The sequence below is a fragment of the Silurus aristotelis genome (genome assembly GCF_946808225.1).
Source record: "Silurus aristotelis genome assembly, chromosome: 16".
NCBI lineage: Eukaryota > Metazoa > Chordata > Actinopteri > Siluriformes > Siluridae > Silurus > Silurus aristotelis.
Window position 1 is genome coordinate 3202033 of NC_139589.1, and position 21134 is coordinate 3223166.

Sequence of the window (21134 nt, forward strand, 5' to 3'; positions counted from 1 at the left end):
ATACTTTAAGCAACATAGAACATAAAGATAAGGTTTAAATGACGTAAATCATCAGGACACCAAACGGAACCTTTGCTATGTTTCCACACGGACAGTTAATGAGGTGATACCGGAGTAACTGCACGTGTTCAAGTCAAGGAGCTTTTATTATAATCATACCCATTTATGGTATAAATAATACTGATTTATGTAATCTTACCGATTACATACCTATGTGAACTGGTTTATGTAAAAGACATTTCGAGGTTTCTACACATATTTATGTCTGTGAGGCAAATATTCACTGAGATTCAGGTTGTTTTATTTGTGTTTGTGAAGGGAGATGACATGGCAGAGAGCGCCCCCTGTCGGTTTACTTTATTTTATAAGACAACGTTTTGTTATGATGAGTGTATACAAATAAAATGAGATTTTACAGATTTGAATGATGTTTTGTTTTTATCAGTACGATCAATAAAGACAGTAATTTAAGTTCGTTTCGCCATTATGAGAGAAAAACCAACAAAACGCCACCCAGAGGGTAAATTGTGTGAATCATGGCCGATTTGGTGTTTGATTTGAGACTTGGTGTAACAAATAAAACAAATGTTTACTGATTTAAAATATTTTTTTAAAGTTTATTTATATTTTTATATCTAAGTAAAGAAAGGACGTCTTAAATGTTGTGTATGTTGTGCTGAATGTTTTAATATTTAGCCATTTATGTATTTTTATTATTTTTTTTATATAAAAAAAAATGGTAAAAACATAAATGTGCACTGAATTGATCGCGCGTTAATAAAATGTAATGCCGTTTAAAAGAATTTAAACTTTAACAGCCTAATATATACACCATACAAATATATATAATACAAAACGAATCAAAAAAATGTTACCTAATGAATGTCCAGGCTGAACATCCACATAAAGAACACAAACAGAGAAAAGATGATGATGATCACGTGATCAGGAATGTGTCTGATCTCAGTCATGTTTACATCACTGACTCCCTCTGTCTCATCCACATTAGTTTTACTTCTTGTTGCTTTCTGTCCTGCTTATTCTTAGCTTCGTAAACTAGTCTACATCTATGGTGAGTGAGGGACAGGACATTATACCATACCAGACGTGATATTTGTGCAAAAATTACACAAGTAAAAAGTTGTCTGAAAAATAAATAGTGAAGTAAAGTACTGATACAAAAAAAAAAAAATCTACTAAAGGACAGTAACGAAGTATTTGTACTTCGTTACTTCCCACCTCTGCTAATGGGCCAGTTGTAAGTATCTCTGGAGAAGAGTGAGCAAAGCAGATCTGAAAACTAAATACACATTCAATAAAAGCTGGATCAGTTGGAATTTGCTCATCATCTACTTCTGTTAAGTAAAACCTGAACTCCAGTTTTTTCTGACATCACATCAGGCAGAATATTATAACCACTTGCCAATTATTGTGTTGTTTCCTCTTTTGATGGCAAAACACTCATTACCTGTTGAACATTACCAGCATGAACTTCTTCAGCAGTTTAAGCTACTTGAGGCGTCAATGAGGCTCGACCCTGTCGCCGGTTCACTGTTCCTTCTCTGGAGCACTTTAGATACTGACCACTGCAGACCAGGAACATCCCACAAGAGCTGCAGTTTTGGAGACGCTCCAAAACTCCTTACTCAACTCCTTACTCTCTTCTATTTTTCCTGCTTCTAACACGCAAACTTTGAACAAAATGGTTACTTGCTGCCTAATAACTAGATCCACCCACTAACAAGTGTCATGATGAAGAAAGTGTTGTTCACGTCACCTGTCAATAATGTGATGCCTGATCAGTTTGTGTCTGAATCTAATGTGAACAGATTTCCGCATGTGATGTGTAAGTTCAGAATAGAAATCACCGATTCAAACAGAAAATATCAATTTTTATTTTATTCCCTTTTTTTTTTGTTTTTGTTTTTTTTAGAAAAAGTACTCTTGCTCAAGCATGCTCAGCATTAAGGGTAGAATGCACCACACATCTGCACGTTAATCGTTGGGGGGGGGGGGGGTTGTTCTACACTACAGAGAAATTAAAACAAAGAGGATTGGAAAACGGCGTTGAAGCAGGCCCGATAAAAAATATACGCGTACTCTTGCCAATCAAAGCGTGGCAGCGGGAAGGTTTGACCGCACGCGCGCTCGTTAAATACATCCCCTCTTTCACCCTTTGCAGCTCTACCCGTCAATTTATATTACGTTTGCCGAAAAACGCGAACAATTTCGTTTTCCTGTTTGGTGTATGTACAAAATCTTACAAAAATAGATATCATGGCCATTTTACAGGTTTACCGTCACCGTCGTTTGGTGCCGAGTGAGGATGAATCGTCTGAGGAGGGTTACACATCATCTCTAATCTATAGCTGTCTTAAAAAGATCAGAATGTACTTCAAAAATTATGAGCATGGCCACGCCCGAATCGTATCCTCAAAATGAACACATCTAGTAAAGCAAAAAAACCCCATCAATAACTAATTCCATGTTTTTTCTGCCGTCAGATCAGATACCGGAGCATCAAACAAAAAAAAAAAAGAGACTTAAAACCTAAACTAAACGTAAATGATGTTAAATAGTGAATGATATTGTTGAAAAGCTGGTGAGAACAGCCATAGGAATTCTCTCCCTACTGATCGCAGGCCAAACGAGCTCCAACCCGGGCGGAGGGGAGATAGAATGAAAAAAAAAAAAAAATAAATGGAAAAAACAAACAAAAAAAAAACTTCATGACGTGTCGTCATAAAGCAGCAATAATCAGTAAAATGCACTCCAGATGCAGCATTGACTGAGAAATAAACGTGTTTATGTGTTCGAGGTGAAACCAAAGTGTTGAAAAAAAGTCCAAGTTGTCGCTGCTCTCAGTGACTGACGACGATGTATTCTCGAAGGTAAGACTGCGTGAGGCTGCGGAGTTCCTCCAGGGCGTAGTCCTCAGGCATGGGTAAGCGTCCGATGTGGGGCGCGAGCTGGCACAGGGGGATGTGACGAGGATCCACGGCGCCGTCTCCGCCCAGTTCGAGGCTTAGCACTGCGCGCAGGATGTTAGCCAAACGTTTGGCCATTTCTGGATGTGAAGCAAAATAAGTTTTTCAACAAAAGGTTGGAGAAATTAAAATTTTTCTTTTTTCTGTGCGCTTTTAAGATTTTGGTCCTCTTGTGAAATGGCATTTTAGTTTACTTAAATTATTTTTTTACTAGTATAGTTCTTTTACTAGACTTCAACTGATTAATTGGCAAAACCGATGAGTCGCAACAATAATTGACGGCTGTAACTACTGGCAAAAATCCATTCTGATGTTGGGTTCCGGGTTGCGTTATACAGTACAAGAGTGGCCTCTAGAAGCGAATCCTGAGGTTTAAGTGTCTATTTTACAAATCCATTTTGTTTTTTATTTATTTGGAATGCAAGGTGCTTGCTTCCTGGAGTACAAACCTAAAACAGGTCCCTGGGTCTTTTAGGTATGAGCTTGTTTTTGGCTTTATTCATGTTTATAATTGCTCAATTAAAGAGGTCTGTATGATATATTTACTTATTTTAAAATGTTCGAAATTTAAGGCCGACTAATTCATCAGTTTTGCCTATTAATCTGCAAAAATCCATGACAATAGCTTTCGGAGTTACATTATACAGTACGAGAGCGGCCTCTAGAGGCAAACCACTGACACTACATGTGTTTATTTGAAGTGTCTTATTTTTCATTTTATCTGTAACTGATCTAATTTATTTAGTGTTACTTTTTGTGTGCGCGCGCATGTATTTATAAACCACACACCTGATTGGGCCAGTCTGTCTTTGGCCTTGAAACAGGGAAGGAGTTCAATCCTGCTGCACAGGGATGTCACGTCTGTTTGTAGCCGTTCCAGCTCGTATCCAGGGCTGTCCATCTATGCAGATTTTTGAATAAGCGATATTAAACATGACGGCAAGAATCTACCAATAAACAAGGATTAATATAATATGGGTCTGGGTCATCATTTATAGTAGAGTTGTGATGTACCTGCTGAATGGCTTTTAGAGTCTGAATTACACAAATGTAGTCCAGATAGACACGTCCTGACGTATCCCAGTCCTGTATCTGCACGCTGCGCTCGGGCACTGCCAGGCCCTCCAGGAACTCCTTCAGATACCCGTGGATATCATTAATAATGCAGTCTAGAAAAGCGGAGGAACAAAAAATTCAGTCACACAATTGAGCTTAAACATACTGAGCAGAAATAAGTTATATATTCAGGATGAGCGATTAAAAACTAGATGAAACGTGTACTGTAGTATTTTAGGCTATTACTACTGCTCCACGTGGACAAACCTGAAGCCAGGTTTTGGATGACGAGCCGATGGCAGCGGTTCCAGTGTCCGGCCCTGTACAGATGGAGCGCTTCGCGGTGCCGGTCTCCGTCCCTGCCAGCCCGGGTAGCCTTAGCTTCATGAATCCACTGCTTGGGGATGAGCAGCTTGTCGGTGAGGAAGCGTTCCTTCTCTGCAGACTCCTTGGTCTCCTCCAGAGTGCAATGCTGGTTCAGGATCTGCCGCACAGCATGCTCTCGAAGCCTACACGCCCATTTATAGACACATTAAACAAACACTTAGCAAACACAGAACTCTGATAGTCAACCTCGGAGCAAGTGTGATGATTAGATTTAGATCACTCTCTGTTAGTAGCATTAATTGGAAGTTCAGACAGAACGCATCAGCTTGAGTAACATTGGCTTAAAGGAAGCCCTTCCTGCCTACAAACAGCCAATGGTTATAAATCTAACCGGATACAAGTCCTCCAGTCTAGTGATGGTCGTTTGCTAACAATTTGTTTATTTGATGGAGCTATTTATACATGGTGTTGTGTATATACTGTATACTACATTATGTATTATTCTTTTATTTATTTGCATTTCTTTTTCTTTGCTGCTGTAACACATTTCCCCACTGTGGGACGAAGTCACTGAAATGATCCGATCTTCCCATCACTACTCCAGTCCTGTAGGTGGTGCTATTAAATAAATGTCATGCATTCCCATGACTACAGCATGAGTATTTTGTACACAACAAAAATAAAGTTGAAATAAAAAGAACTTTCAAAAATATGGCAGGGAAAAAAAATTAAATTAGGAAATGCAGGTGGTAATTGAAACTATTAAAACAATCATCAAGGAAGCAAAAGCTAAACTTGTGCACGATAAACTTTTTTTTCTCATTTAAACCATGTTTTTTGAAGCCGGCTAAACTTCTAGAATGTTTCCACACACTCACAGTGCTCACAATACTCACAATGGGTCAGGGATGTGGAGCAGAACAAAAACCGCCATCTCCCAGAGGCCTGCGCTCTCGAGCTGGGCAGCGTAGCTCGTGTGTAGGAGACTCTGGCATGACCCTGACAGGTGGGTGTAATTCAGGGCCTGGAGCACGTTCCACAGGTGCCAACTTAGCCTGTAGTCAAGCTGCTCTGCCGTCACCGTAGTGGGGTCCAGCAGCTGCTGCAGACTGTAGTGCCTGAACAAATCAACATTGGAAAAATGAGAACATACCGTTCGCTATTGAACAGTCCTGATCTTTCCTAAAGAACTGCCTGTAATGAAAATAACTGTCAATTTGTGCTTAGCTCGGGTCTTTGCTGGGGCTCACTTCGCCTATACAGGCACAAAGTTCAAAGACGCAAAATGTCTACTTACTTGTCACTGTAAAGTTTGAGTAAATGAAAACAGATGTCATAAAGCGGCTTTTTAGATTCTGTATCCTCCATTTCCTCCAAATCGTCCTGTTCTGCATCATCCATATAAGGAGGGAGAGGAGCACATGCGTATTTTCTTCCATCGTCCAAACCCTGACCAAATAAATAAATAAAAATCAGGTTTATAAGGAAATCTGTATTACACAAATGGGTTCTAAAAAATCCATTTATTTAATTTTATTTATTTAATTTCAATTTGTGCCAAACTAATTTGATTTATTCCATTTTATTTCATAAACTATAAAACATTTTAGATATTAAGTAAACAGGCAGGCATTTTATTTAAAATTGTTTTAAAAATGTTAAGTCACAGTGTCCGTGATTTGCCTCTAGAGGGCGCTCTCGTAATGACAGCGGACTGGAAGCTGGAAAAACTATGGGTACTGATTTTTGCAGATAGCTGATCATTATTTAGAGGTTGAGCCACCGATAGTCGTTTGCTGGAGCTAAGTGAAATTTCAGTTTGAAAGCCAACCTTTATTATTAAAAGCAGGTATGAGAAAAACATATATTTAAAATTTTCAAATTGTCTCTGGCATTGTTCAGAAGGCCAAAGGTTTGGGGAGCTCTGATTTAGGGTAAAGATGGTGAAAGGAAATTTTCAGCCAATAAAATTCAATACTTTTCTAATGGCCTAAAAATCCAATAAATATTTCCATTACCAGTTTTGGCTAACAGACAACCCTGAACATCTCAATTTCACCCAATCTTGACACGATTTCTTCTTCAATGGGAAATAAAAAGGTTTGGTACCTCGTGAGGTATAAATCTTACTTGAAAGGCGGCTTCGTATTTGGCGAGAGCGTCTGCCACAGAGGCTGTGGGGGGCAGCATGTACCACAGGTGCACAGCCAAACAGCGCTTCCAGTCCAGTTCGGAGCACACGTTTATATAGCATTCTGTTGCCTCCCAAACCTGAAATCCAACAAACTCAAATCAGTGCATAGAACATTTACCTGGAAAAAATATTCTCTCTTTCTCACACATCCACTTCATACAGGTTTGCCTGCGAGTAGGGCGAAAATGTGCAGCCTCTCCTCCTGGATGAAAGAGTCAGTCTGCATTCTGTTCCAGTCTGCTAACTGGAGAGCCAGAAGATCTCTGCTGCCCTGAGAACCCACAGCCTGGGACAGCAGCAGTGAGAGACGATGGTCTCCTACAGACAAACATACGAACAATAAGCCCGGGAACTAAACACGCAGATTCAGCGATGTGCTCTCAACCATGGGTTTCCCCTTCTCACCATTCTTCTGGGCTAATTTGCAGGCCTCACTGATGCAGTTGCCAGTCAGGTAGCTGAAGATGGCATCGACGTGGTGCTGCTTGTGGCCCACTTCGTCCTGAACGCGTTGGGCGGCGCTCTCAGATAGCCAGAGGGAGAAACCGTGCCTTCTCGCATGTTGCTCCCGATAACCTCCGCCGACCTTCAAATCCTGATCTGCGAGCCGCCCCCAAAGAGCTTCACACAGAGTCCATACTTGCTGCCAGTGACCAAGAACAACTGATGGAAATGAAAGATGAACAAAATCACCAGGGGTTCCAGTTCTGTTAGAAAACTACAACTAAAGCTAATATTTTAGTCACATTACTGCTAAATCTAAAAGGTTCCCAAAAGCTGTAGGAGATAATTTTACCATCTCCAGCTCCTTGCTGCTTGAGAACCTCTAAGATCCACTTAGCATAATCGTGCAGAGCGTTCACTCCTTTCTCTGGCTGGATGAAAGGGCAGATATGGTCAGTATTGATGGTGCTGTGCCTGAGCCCGATCTCAAGCGGCTGGTGGTACACGGCCAGGCTCTCCGACGTCTCCTTGGGCTCCATCCCCACCACCTGCTCCAGATGTACTTTAAAGGGGCTTTCAGTGATTCTGAAGCAAATATAAAGAAAAATAAATTTTATCTATCAAAAGAAAGGCTGCATTTCTCTTAACGTACTATCAAGTCTACATTCACATCATCTGCGCAACTCACTGCCGGTTCTTCATAGGTCTGGGCAGGAACCCGAAGCCCATGGAGTCTTTGTTCTGATCCTTTGGCTCCGCAGATGTGCTGAGACGATTCCCGCAATGCACAAGTGTCCAGTTAGGGCCCCATCCCACCCTGAAAGAGCGGCCCATATACAGCGCTGCGTCCATCAAGAGACGGCTTTTTCCCACAGTCACTGAATTGTCGAGAGGCACTGGGCCATCCAGTCTGCGTGCTCCCACAGTCCTCAGAGTGACCTCAGGGACTGGAGGAGGCAATACGATCGAGGTGCTCAGTGAGGGCCATGGAGCTTCTGCTGGCTTACTCGGTTTCTGAAGGATCGCTCCGAAGGGAACCTCAGGCAGCTGTGAAAACAGCCCTCCACCAGAAGTCAACTTGCTCTGCAGAAGGCCACCGACTTTTAAAAGAAAAATAAATAAATAAATAATTCAGTAAGATCTAAAACAAGCTTATTTGTTGAAAGTGGGCTTCTTGCATTGGCCACAACAGTCCAACACAATGGCTCACTACTGTGTGGTGTGTCCCTCTAGTGGCGAATAAAAACATGACAGGTGGGTGTCTGAGTACTAGGAGGAAAAAGTGGAACTATTGTGCAAAACATGTTTCTAAATACGCATGCATATACACACAAACACATCAGACCCCTGTCCCCAGTTCACCATTGTTCCTTCCTTGGAGCACTTTTGATAGATACTGACCACTGCAGACCAGGAACATCCCACAAGAGCTGCAGTTTACTGACCCAGACATCTAGACATCACAATGTGTCAAACTCCCTCAAATCCTTACGCTCGCCATTTTCCTGCTTCTAACAAGCAATATTAAGGACGAAATGTTCACTTGCTATTTCTCCATCTCCAGTGTTCTGTATTGTAAGATTTATGATCAAACTCTTGATGTCACCCAAATGAGGATGGGTTCCCCTTTTGAGTCTGGTTCCTCTCAAGGTTTCTTCCTCATAACATCAAAAGGAATTCCTTGCCAGTCACCATGGCTGCTCATCAGGGATAAATACACACAGTTCACCTTAACTCTTAAAATTCTGTAACGCTGCTTTGAAACAAATGTCTGTTGTGAAAAGCGCTATACAAATAAACTTGACACCCACTATCTTCATCATGGCACCTGTTAATCAGTGTTCTTCACTATTCCATGGCAGAAGTGGTGGTGTGTTGGTGCTAAAATGTGCCAACCTGATAGTCTGGCCTGGGATTTTGCAAATAAGAGCCGGGGAGACGACACCTCCTCCAAAACCTTCAGAGGGAACTGCTCATAAAAGAGGTCGCCGTTGTCGTCGTCGCCCGCAAACAGGGATGCCTTCATAATCTGCGTAATTTACAAGAATAAATGTACAAGGCATATTGCATATAAAAGGTCAGGGTAGAATTTGCATGCTTATGAATATTTATGTTAAAAAAAAATAAAAAAATAAATAAATAAATAAAAAGAATTTTTTATATATATATATATATATATATATATATATATATATATATATATATATATATATATATATATATATATATAAAAGACTTAAACTCAACAAAATAATTGTATATTCAAGCATGTCTGCGAAGTGCAGTGCAACGGCGTCACATGAACGATGCTAAAACCTGAAGCGTGTGTGGGTTGATTCCTAACGAGGAGGCAATCTGGCTGGAGGCAGAGATGGGCTCTGGCTCAGCAGGGGTCGCTGCTCTTAGTGCCATCCTGGTGTCATCCTCCAACACGCTGTCATCCTCCTCACACAACACTCCATCCGCTGGAGGCTCCTGGGTAATATCGGCCATGTCGCTGTCCAGTTCGGACACGCGGCTCAGAAGCTCCAGCACCGCCGTACTCTACACGTACGTGCAAAGACAGACTGTGAGACACGCATTTTTATATGAAAGCACATATTAAAGATTCTCCCTCTACCACTTAAAAAAAAAAAAAAAAAAAAAAGACACACTTTACATTCCTGCCATACAATATAGCAATTTTATTTCCGGTAGAATACATGACAAAAATTAACATGCACAATTTCAAACAACAAGAAATTTTAATTGATCACAAACTACAAAATCATTTGCTAAAATGATTAATGAGAAACATCAAATCTATTATGCAATTTAGAAAGCAAGTACATTCACCAGCCCATTTTCACTCTCAAATACACCGGTAAAAAAAAACAACAACTAATTAATATATATATATATATATATATATATATATACACACACACACACACATACACACACACATTGTTACACAAACACATTATGTAATGTCCTAAGATGTTAAATCAACTCTGAACATGTTTATGCTTATAATCTAACCGGCAAACCAGTTACGACCTGCATAGCATTCAAGCCAAACCACCGAAAAGCAATAACTATAAATGTTTCGGATAATCAGGCATCATGATTGAACTGGGACACCCAGGGTTTAGGTCGGCAGGACAGGAGACAAAGGTACAGATGAACTTGTGTTTGTCGTAGCGTGTTCCTCAGTCTACCTGAGCTTGTGGTGCCATCTGTTGGTGCTGCTGCGGCAGTGGGATTTGCTGCAGTCCCGCCGAGATGGCCGTTTTAATCTTCTTCGTCTCAGTTTTAGCCGGGGGTACGTCATCCTCCTCGTCTGAGGCTTGCAGGCCGTACTTGGAAAAGTGTGGCACCTGATAATGAACGATGCACAATGACAAACCAGAGGTTAATAAATAGTGTGAGATGAAGTGCCAGAAAAAAATCTATTTAAATAAAATGCACCTAATAAGCACAATACAATAATCTAAATAACTAATTATTCAACTGAGTTTTTAAAATAGATACTGGATTATTTTATATTCATTTATTCATTCATTCATTCTCTCCCGCTTATCCGTAATTCGGGTCACGGGGGCAGCAGTCTAAGCAGGCCCCCGCCTTCGACTGCTGCCCAATTCTCACAGCACCGTCCCTTACGGTCCCTCCTGCAGGTGGTGAGCCCACGGAAAGGCGGCCCTACGTCACGGACCTTGGTATTTTCCTCGTAAGGGACCCCCGGAGCATAGAGGGTTAAGGGCCTTGCTCAAGGGCCCAAGAGCGGCAGTTTGGCGATACCGGGGCTTGAACCCCAGACCTTCCGATCGGCAACCCAGCGCCTTAACCGCTGGAGCCACCACTCCCCCGATTATTTTATATTATATAATAAAATAAAAAAACCTGTGCATTGAACTTTATAACAAGAATAAAAAATAGAAAAGGTACTGAATCATGAAAATGTGACAAATGAAATAAATATAATTATATTATAAAATATTGAGGTAAATAAAAGACGAATTTAAACTGAAAAAAAGTCAGAATAAATAAAAACATTGAAAGTTATGAGCAAAATTAATTTAAACAAAACAGACTCTTCAAATAAACAGCATGTGGTCATGGAAACATGAGTCTAGAGGTCGCTCTCATACTGTAAAACAACCCGGAAAAACTATCAATAGCCGATAGCTCCAGCAATCAACGTGATTGACAGTGAATTTCAAACAATTCAAAAATAAAATAAATCCATCATACAGGCCTCTATAATTGAACAAATACAAATCGTGATAAAGCCAAAAAAAAGAAAAAAAATGGGCTCAAATACCTCAAACACCCAGGAACCAGTTTCAGGTCTGTACTCCAGGAAGCGGGCGCCTTGCTTGCGTGAAGCGTTCTCTAGGCGTTCCTCGTAGTTCATCTCGCTCAGCCGCTGAGGACTTTTGATCTGATTGCATGTGGTTTTGTCATTGGGCCAAACGCCATCAAGGGTCACTTCTGCTGGTCTATGAACAAGATGTATTGTGTCTTTTTACACGAATGGACAGGAATTGATGAAGAGCATCAGAAATACAATAGATGGTGCTTCTAACCTGTTCAGGCCCTCTCCCACAGAAGGTTTATCTTTGTCATCAGAGTAGATAATTACTTCCTTTCGTCTAAAGTGCACAATTTCATCGAGATTCAGGTTCGTCAAATTCACTTCCCCAGGAAAGTAAACGGAGCCGTAGCCTGGAACACATTTACGGTTACTAAACATTTATCTAAAACATAAATAAAATTTAAACATTTTAAGAATTGTTATGCATAGTATACCTTTCCTTCCAACTGTGAAGTTCTCGACGATACACTCGCCATTTTCATTCAGCATCTTTCCAAGATCCTCCATGGACGGCAGGGTGTAGTAGCCCACCCGGGTGAGCACAATACCTGCAGACACAAAAGAGGAAAAGTCAACCATAGATCCACGATGGTTTTTCAGATTGAACATTGTGAACTTCAATGACTACGGTCATCACCTACCTGCTGGGTGAGGAGTTCTCTGTGCCTCCAGCTCCTCGTCCCTCTCTTCCTGAATACTCTCGTCTCCCAAAGAGATGTCCTCACTGCTGAGGTCCAGGCCATTGCGAGCGCTGATGGCTCTGCGCATGTTCAGCTCGCTGATAGTGTCTTGCAGTAAGGGACTGGGCTGGGTGTGCAGGATGGGCTTAGTAATGCGGTTGGTGTAGAACTTTGAGACTTGCAGGTCGTCCTCTGCGCCTCCTTCAGGCTCTAGGTCTTGGTTTTCTTCTGTATCTGCTCTCGGGCTGAAGAGAAATGGTGCACAAATAGCATTAACGAGAGCAACATGAATTAGAGGTTGACCGATTTTACCGAAACCGGTAGCAAGGTTGGACCGATGGTTGATTAATTAAATCAATACTGGATCAAAAAACAAAACACACACCATGTAAAATAGTGCTGAGCTTTATAAAAATGAATAAATAAATCAAAATACTGAATAATAACGTGTAAAAGTTATTTATATATATAATTAAATAATTAATCAATTACACATTTATATAACATAGTGCTCTCCATAAGGCGCAAAGCCTCACGCGTACAAACAAACCGGAAAAACTATCGGTGTACATTTTTGCTACATTTGATAGTTCAATCAACAAAACTGGTTAACGTCGAACATGAATGTTCTCAAGCTTACATGCAGTATGCCAATATTCTATTACAGAGCCAAAAAATCCAAACAGTTCCAAGATACAGGTATAATATCAGACCTGAGGCCGTTCTCTGGGTATTCTGATGGGGAGTTCAAGTCTTCAGTCTCCCTGCTCAGTGGGCTGTTGTAAAGACTGCTTCCGTTCAAATTCTTCAACACAAGTTTTTTTATGCTCTTCCTAAAGACAGAACAAATAAAACGCTTCAACCCGTGCACGTTATGGCATTCTAGACAATCACACAAGCTCTTGGTTTCAATATAGCACTCTTTGAATATTGCCATTTACCTGGGCATAAAAGCTCCGTTAGTGAGAGAAGGTTCATCGTCGTCTAGCCCATCGAAAAGCTGAGATTTCCCAGAACCTGATGAGGTGAGGGCCTTGGGACGCACACGTGTGGCAGGACGGGGGGTGAGCTTGTAGTGTGTAGGGGTCGTCAGGGCTTTCTGGGCGGCTGGATTTGTAGGCTTCAGGCGCTAATTGACGTGAAAACGAGCAAAGATTACATATAAAATATGAGGGATCAGCTTTTTAAATCTCAACTTTAAAACTAATTTTAAAACTAGAATTAGACAAACTATTCAGGACATTCTGATTTTTCATCATAGCCCCAATAACTAACTATAGAAAAACCTGATAAAGACTAAATCTGGAAAAAACTTGCATTTATTAATCTAATTCATATTTATTTCATTTAGCACATTCACTATTTTTTTATATAAATACGTTTATTTTAATTAATTTTCTTTAGTGTTTATTTTTTTAATCCATTATCTATTTTTTTTTAACTAAATGGTTGATTAAATCGGTTATCGGTAAAAACGATCAAACCTAGCTATCGGTAAAATCTACTAATCAGACGACCTCTAATAAAGACTATTGCATAATGTTACCCACCTCCTCTTTCTTCTTGGGGTCTGAGAGTGGGTTTCTAAACAGAGGTGAATCTCCAAAAGGAGAATAGTTCAGCGCATTGAGCTGCTGCTGGAGCACTGCTTGCTGGGCTGCTGCATTGGGATCAGTCAGGGCTGAAAGACAAAAACTTAAAAGGTTTAGCAGACTGCGCACCAATGAATCTATTTAAATTAGAAATCTCATCGGCACAAAGAACTAATCTTAATATCTTTGTTTTTAAAAGTGCTCCTCACCGACGGGTTGTTGCGGTGCTCCAAAGTTCAGCGCGCTGTTTCCCGTGTTGAAACTATTGCCCCCGAATGCCCCTACTGTCCCCAGAGTGGATCCGATTTTGTTCTGGTTATTTCCAAACAGAGACGTTGTACCTGCACCTACACCTTGAAAGAATGGTGTAAGAAAATACTCTCAATAAAAAGACAGTTTCTACAAGAGCCTAAAACACAACATCTTCTGAACGATATCTCGTACCTGCTCCAAAACCCGTTCCGAGTCCTGTCCCGAGTGCTCCGGTCGCAGATTTGTTTCCAAACAAACTACCTACAGCAGGATTGGCTCCGAACCCTGAGACACGTGTATAATAGCAGTCTTTAGCCGTTGAAATTAAAAACCACCAAATTACAAATCAGAACACAAGGAATTTTCACTCACCAAAGCTGGAAGTGTTCGTGTTTGTCCCTAAACTTAGTGCAGGTTTGTTGCCAAACAGGCCAGTGCCTGTGCCAAAGGAGGGAGCACTCGTGGTGGTGGTGCCAAACCCCGCAGGTTTGTTACCAAACAGATTCTGTAAGAACAAAAACTTTCTAGTAAAAATATTCATAATGAAAAATGTCATGTGAACAAAAATTGCTAAAAGTCTTCGACAAGTCACCTGTGTACCCACATTCCCAAAGCCGGTATTGGGCTGCCCAAAGAGCCCGGTGCCCGTGCCAAAGCCCGCGGCCGTGCTGGTGTTGGCCGTGTTCCCAAACAGACCTCCAGCCTGCGAGGCAGCAGTGTTCCCGAACAGACCCTGATCACAGATAGTTAGAGAACAGTGTACATATAAGACGACTGCGTGCACACATATATACACACACATACCGTAATTTCCGGACTATAAAGCGCACCCATACATAAGCCGCACCCACTGAATTTGACAAAGATTTTTATTTTTAACATAAATAAGCTGCACCTGTCTATAAGCCATAGGTGTCTACACTTAAACTAATGAACTTTACACCGGCTTTAATGAAAGACACTAAATGCAATATGTTGCGCTTCTTTTAAGAGCAAAGCGGTATTTTGGGAAAAGCCTGCCGCCGCATTCTTCCGTTATTACTGCGTGTGTGGAGACCGAGGATTATGTCCTTATTATTTTCTGATGCTCATTTCTAAGTTTCTTTGACTAACCCGTAACGCTTTTGCCAAGGAAAATAAAAAAGCACGAGTTTTGGAAACCTGTCTGTGCTTATATGATTTCTGTTACACGTGGAGTTAGCGAGCTCTCCCTTCACCCAGACTCAACGCGTTACAACGGCTTGTATCTAAACAGTAGCCTACCAAGAAAGTCATTGTTCACTGTCTTTCTCCTTCCTTTCACAACTACAGTGGTACCTTGACCTACGAGTGCATTAATGTACGAGTTTTCCGAGGTACGAGCGGTCACTCGGTCGATTTTTTTGCTTTGTTACACGAGCAAAAAAATTGAGGTACGAGCTCGAGACGGCGCTGCTAGATGGCGAAGCGAAGCCAGAAAGCAAAGATTGTGACAAAAATTAAGATAAGCAAAAAAGAAAAAGTAAAAATTTTAGGGATACGTAGTGTACAGGAGTGATAGTAAAAAAAACAGTTTTCCCTCCGCCTCCACTTATCACCTCTTACCCCCCCCCCCCCCCACACACACACACACACACACACACACACACACACACACACACACACACACACACACACACACACACACACACACACACACACACACACACACACACACACACACGTTTTCGTTAGCTCAAGTCGTCTCATCTCCAAGGAAAATACACTAAATAAAACCTTATTATATCTTTACATACTCTTTCTATTATGTTTTTATTCAAGATATGTTATTTAGAAATGTATTCTCCCAATTTAATAACATGAAACATAAAAACGGGGTGTAATTTTGAGGGTTGGAACGGATTAATGCCATTTTAAGTATTTTCAATATGGAAAACTGATTTGATGTGCGAGCAAATTAAGATACGAGCTCATCCACGGAACGAATTAAACTCGTAGGTCAAGGTACCACTGTATTTCTCTCGAGAGTTTATCTTTTGGCATCATCGTGCACCACCGGTGGAAGGTTTTTTTCTGCCGATGCCGTGCAGCTCAAAACACAGGTGAAGTGTGTTTTTTCGTTTCCGTTCGGAAATTTCATTGGTCTAATGTTATGGGGTTCATATTAGCCGCTTCGTTGTTTAAGCCGCGGGGTTCAAAGCGTGGTAAAAAAGTAGCGGCTTATAGTCTGAAAAATACGGTATGTATGTGTAAATACATCAGGGCTATTATCTACACTAGATGGACAAAAGTAATGGGACACCAGACTTATGTGGCTCTTCCCTAAACAATTCCAAAGTTCAAGACACAATTCTTTGGATGCAGTAACATTATATTTCGCTTTACTTGAACTAGGAGACCAAACATGACAACACCCCTGTGCACAAAGCAAACTCTGCCTTACATGGGTTGGAGTGGAAGATCTCTTAACTCTTGAGCTCTGAACCTCAACCCTATTGAACATGGATGAATGTGAATGCCGACTGCACCCCAAAAACCGTCGCCTACATCAGTACCTGACTTTACCCCCTTACACACAAACCGTACTTGATCGGGTGTCCAAAAACTTTTAGTCATATAGTGTATAAAAGTGCTTGCTGTGTGTGAACCAACCATAGTGCTGGTGTTGGCCTGGCCCATGGTGTTGGTGCCCCCGAAGGAGAAGCCAGTGTTTGGGGCGGTGGTGGGCTGACTGAAGGGCTTGAAGAGACTATTAGTCTGAGCTGGCTGCCCAAATAAACCACCCGGGGTCGCCCCAAAGCCACTGGTACCTATGGAACAGTTAGTTATATTAGTTTTATGTATCTTAAACCATACAGATGCTACACAAGTGTACCAAAGCAAAAATTTCCAATAATAAAAAAAAAACATTTTTAAATTATATAATTACTGATAACTGAACACACAGCTTAAGTGTAAAAAGAAAAAAAGAAACATCTCTCTGATCTAAATATTTGAACACGTATACACATACCAGCACTGAATGAAGGCTTGGCCTGGTTGAAGCTGAAGCCGGTACCCGAGGAGCCAAACAGACCAGCAGCAGTGCTGGGAGGTGCAGTGGCTGTGGCCCCAAACAAGCCGCCTGCAGTGGCTGCCATTGGGTTTGAGGGTCCCTTTCTTCCTGCTTGGTAATCTTCCAGCCTTAGCTCCTGAACGGTAAAAAACAATTATTAAACCCAATACATCAATCAGTGATCACTCCTGATTCCAGAATTAAAACTCGCTGCCTCTGACCTCTAGAGATTTGTTCTCGTATTCCTTCATGGCTGTGATGCACTGGTGCTTGGTGTTGATGCTGGTCGTCACACCACTCTTGACCATCGTGTCACTTCCGGTTGGTGGCTGAAAGCAAAGCAAGAAAAGTACAAAGTTATATGATCCATATAAACAAAATCCCCACAATATTATAAAAATAAAACATTTTAAAAAATTAAAAATAATTTTTTTTTTTATTCAAACCTACATTAAATTTGATAGTCGTTCCAGGTTGCGTCGCAGTAAAGCCAGAGGGTCCGAACAGAGACGAGGTTGCGCCGAACGGATTAGCGGCAGCGTTGGTTGCCCCGAACAATCCTCCGCTGCTGGTATTGGTTCCAAAAGCTGCAAAACAAACACCAATGTTTTAAATATAATAAAAATAATCTCCCCCCAATTGATCACATTTGTATTAAACTGTACTTACTACCAAAAGAGGCGGGTTTATTGGCACCGAATGCATTTCCTTGCTGAGAGAAAAGCCCTCCACTTCCTGTATTAGTACTTCCAAAGAGGCTGTTCGAGGTACCGCCACTTGTGGCACCGAACCCGAATCCACTGCTAGTAGACGAAGTGACGGGCTGGCTGAATGTGCTGGAGCCAAAAAGCCCACCTGAGTGAAGCAAAAGAATTACTTAACCCAGGGATTCAAATACACACACACACACACACACACACACACACACACACACACACACACACACACACACACACACACACACACACACACAGAGAGAGAGCACTACTGCAACCACAGAGATCAAGAACAAGATCTAACATTTGAAAAGCGAGATCACGATCCCAAAACTTAAAATCATTCAACTTGTAGAAATGACAAGAGCAGTAGCATACCGGGTTTGTTCTGTGTTGCCCCAAAAAGTCCACCGGTGTTGGTTGTGGTTCCAAAAGCAGAAGCACCAAAACCACCTGTCGCTCCAAACCCCGTGTCTGGAAAACGAACGTGAAAACAAGCATGCAACTAGATAAAATAGCAACCTTAAATCTGGACAAGTGTATTTATTAAAGCTGCAACAACCATAATCCATAATTAAATTCCTTGTCAACGAATGCGGTTATTGATTAGTTAGGCTGCTTGTGAAATGGTGGACAGCACAGGGTCAACCGACAGCAGGAAAGAGTGTGCGTCCCAAGTCATGGGAGCATTTTATATTAAACGCAACAAAGAAGACTGTAACCTGCACGTTATGCAAAGCGGAGCTCGTGTGGCAGCGAAAAACCGCAGGATGCACAAGCACATGAAAACAAAACACGCTCGAGTCACGGATGAAAGTGAAACATCAGCATGATAACCAAAACCTGTATAGCCTCATCACATGAACATGGTATAGTTTAATTAAATGCTATTGTGTAAACCATTTGTTTGCTAACAATCACTATGAATAGCTACTAAGATGGCTGCTGAAATGTGAGGGGTGCACTAACTTTTGTGATACACTGTATAAAGCGACAGAAGATTGTCTGTTCAGATGACATAATACTAAATACTCCCCCCCCCACCCCTTTTTATAAACTGGGGTAAAGGGTTAAGTATAAGCAACATCCTGAATACTTACTCTGTTGCCCAAACGTGGATGAAGTCCCAAATCCTCCTGTTCCTCCTCCGAAGGGAGTACCGAACGACTTGTTAAACATCTTGCTCTGCTATGGACACTGCATAAGTCTGCCAAAGACACAAACAAATAAATTCAAACATTTATTTTTTTCAATTCTACATACAAAGAACCGACTTGCCCACCAAATTTGCCTCATCCATCCTGCTGCTATTGTAGTTAAATAAACGCTGTATATTGAAGAAATTCTTTCCAAGAACTGCCACTGTACAAAAGTTTAAACAACTGACCCTAAGATTGGCATCTGCGTTTTAAACACAGTCTATTTCCCATCTAGTCCTCATTTGCACTCATAATTAGAGTCAGGTAACACATAGGTAAAATGAGGAGGCCTGGGGTGCAGTCAGCGTTTATCCCAAAAGATGTTTAATAGGGTTTAAAGCTCTATAGCAGGAGATCTTCCATTCCAATCTCCACGGAGCTGAATTTGTGCACAAACATGTTTGGGTCTCCTAGTTCTCATATAGAGCTTCTAGACGGCATTTATACAATTGCGCGACTCAAACTATGTGGTAACAGTTTAGGAAAAAAGTGCATATTCCTGGAAATGTCATGCGTATCAATAGTTTGGTCCATACAATGAATCTTTCTAAGAAAACATGAATGTAATTTGGGTTCTATTTTGGTTTTCTTGTTTAAAAAAAATAAGAAGGAAAAAAGTGGGGGGTTTTTATATTGTCTTTTCAACACCACAATCTGACAACTGGGAAATTCAGGTTTAATTGAATTAATTGATTTTGAACAGAAAGCTATTTAGAAGTACAATTCAATTTCCTTCAAATGAATACTTTTTTTGTAACTTTGTCATGTTTTTGGGCACATGTGTTGTTCCTAAATGCTTTATGACAAATTTCCCTGTAAAGACACAGGAATAGACAGAAAGATCTTATATTTGCAAAACTAAAAAAAAAAAAAAAAAAAAAAAAAAAAAAAGGTCAAATTGGTCATGAATCTTGGTGTTATTTTATTTATGTCGAATGTGTAATTTGTGGGGGACGACCCCAAACTTTCCCCCAAGAAATCACTCACTTTCTTCCATATGCATAATATAAACTATAAAAATGGTCCAGATATGACACTGGCACATCCAAACGCATAGCATTAGGATATAAATGCATGCATTTAGTAGGACATTTTTTTTCATTTCATGTATAATTTCTTCCCCTTTTTTATTATTTGTATATGTATGGAGGTATTTAGAGTCAGGGCTCATTTGAAGTCAACCATAAACGCCAGGAAACCCCCCGACACCACGTGACCTGAAGGGAAACGCATCACTATACAACAATTCTCAAAATATAATAGAAAATTTATCTATTACAAACCCTAAAGCTTAAAACTGAAAGAAAAGGTTGAGAGAGAGAAACACGGGCCTAGTGCTGAGTCCAGGCCTGGATTCCATACAAGTCTGCTGTAGGTGTTTGTGTTTTAATACATTTGAAGGATGCCATTAGTTTTAGTCACACACACACACTTTATCTGGGACAGGACGATGCAACCATGTGGTTATAAACCGGATTGATCCTGTAGAATCCAGCGCGTGCACGTACACACACCGGGAAAAAAAATCATCATTCCGGTCAGCCTCGGATTAAGCGCCATAATAAACCATTATACGTGTATAACTTTAATTACTTTATCCTTAATATAATATAATGTCGTGTCCAACATGTCGGGATCAATGCGCGAGCTCTAGAGAACCGCTTCCGAGTGTGTTAGCTAAAACCTAGCATGCTAGTCTCAACTTTCACCGAACCATCTTCCATTTTCTTTTAATAAACACTTACACATGTTAAATGACTTCTAAAATGTGTTCGATAAAATATTATATACAAAAATAAACATTTTTAAATAATAATATCCGCCTTGACCCTCAAATCATTCGGATTCTCTGATTCAAAAGGCGGCTAGCTAGCGGGCTGACTAGCATCGCTAAGGCGCTTGAGCGCGAGCTGAAACGGTTCGGTTCAGCTCAATTCCGACCACAAAGTCCGAGCAGGAAACTCACCGGAAGTAATTTTTGGGTTGTTTTCGGGAGCAAAACGTGTTCTTTTCTCTCCGTTCAGGAACTCCTCTGATTTTGGATGGTGTCAAAAGATCTCCGCTTGCCAGTGGCGCATTTGAAGAACATATCGCTGGAGAAGTTGCGTGGAGGGAAACAACTGCGCCACTGGCTTTCGAAACCTGAACAGCAGATTCGACACGAGCTCAGTGCAACTCGTGTTACACTTTCGTTTCCAAAAAAATAATAAAATATTATTATTATTAAAAATAATAATAATGCAAAACACTGTGCATGGGTGTTTCTCTCTCTGTCTGTTGGCTGACAGATGAA

The 21134-nt window shown here is 40.9% G+C and overlaps 1 protein-coding gene across 2 annotated transcripts; it reads right to left on the reverse strand.

Annotated features, from left to right (window-relative positions):
- Positions 1 to 1875: 1875 nt before the first annotated feature.
- Positions 1876 to 20998, reverse strand: nup98 (nucleoporin 98 and 96 precursor). Of its 2 annotated transcripts, none has more exons than XM_083564510.1 (33): positions 20808 to 20998; positions 18743 to 18849; positions 18021 to 18116; positions 17596 to 17781; positions 17377 to 17513; positions 17148 to 17255; positions 16885 to 17062; positions 16524 to 16681; positions 14485 to 14625; positions 14265 to 14397; positions 14085 to 14177; positions 13850 to 13993; positions 13599 to 13729; positions 12990 to 13177; positions 12762 to 12881; positions 12010 to 12293; positions 11803 to 11916; positions 11580 to 11718; positions 11315 to 11492; positions 10209 to 10367; positions 9325 to 9552; positions 8905 to 9037; positions 7697 to 8108; positions 7361 to 7593; positions 6970 to 7227; positions 6725 to 6882; positions 6501 to 6641; positions 5668 to 5819; positions 5267 to 5488; positions 4311 to 4552; positions 4002 to 4156; positions 3777 to 3888; positions 1876 to 3067 (listed from the first exon to the last, which is right to left on the reverse strand). In XM_083564510.1, the coding sequence occupies exons 2-33, from the start codon at positions 18819 to 18821 to the stop codon at positions 2862 to 2864; spliced, it is 5418 nt and encodes a 1805-aa protein (XP_083420636.1). In that variant the 5' UTR covers positions 18822 to 18849; positions 20808 to 20998; the 3' UTR covers positions 1876 to 2861. The 2 variants fall into 2 exon arrangements, with proteins under 2 accessions (XP_083420636.1, XP_083420637.1); XM_083564511.1 differs by having other exon boundaries at positions 14497 to 14625; positions 20808 to 20995.
- Between the last annotated feature and the right edge of the window lie 136 nt (positions 20999 to 21134).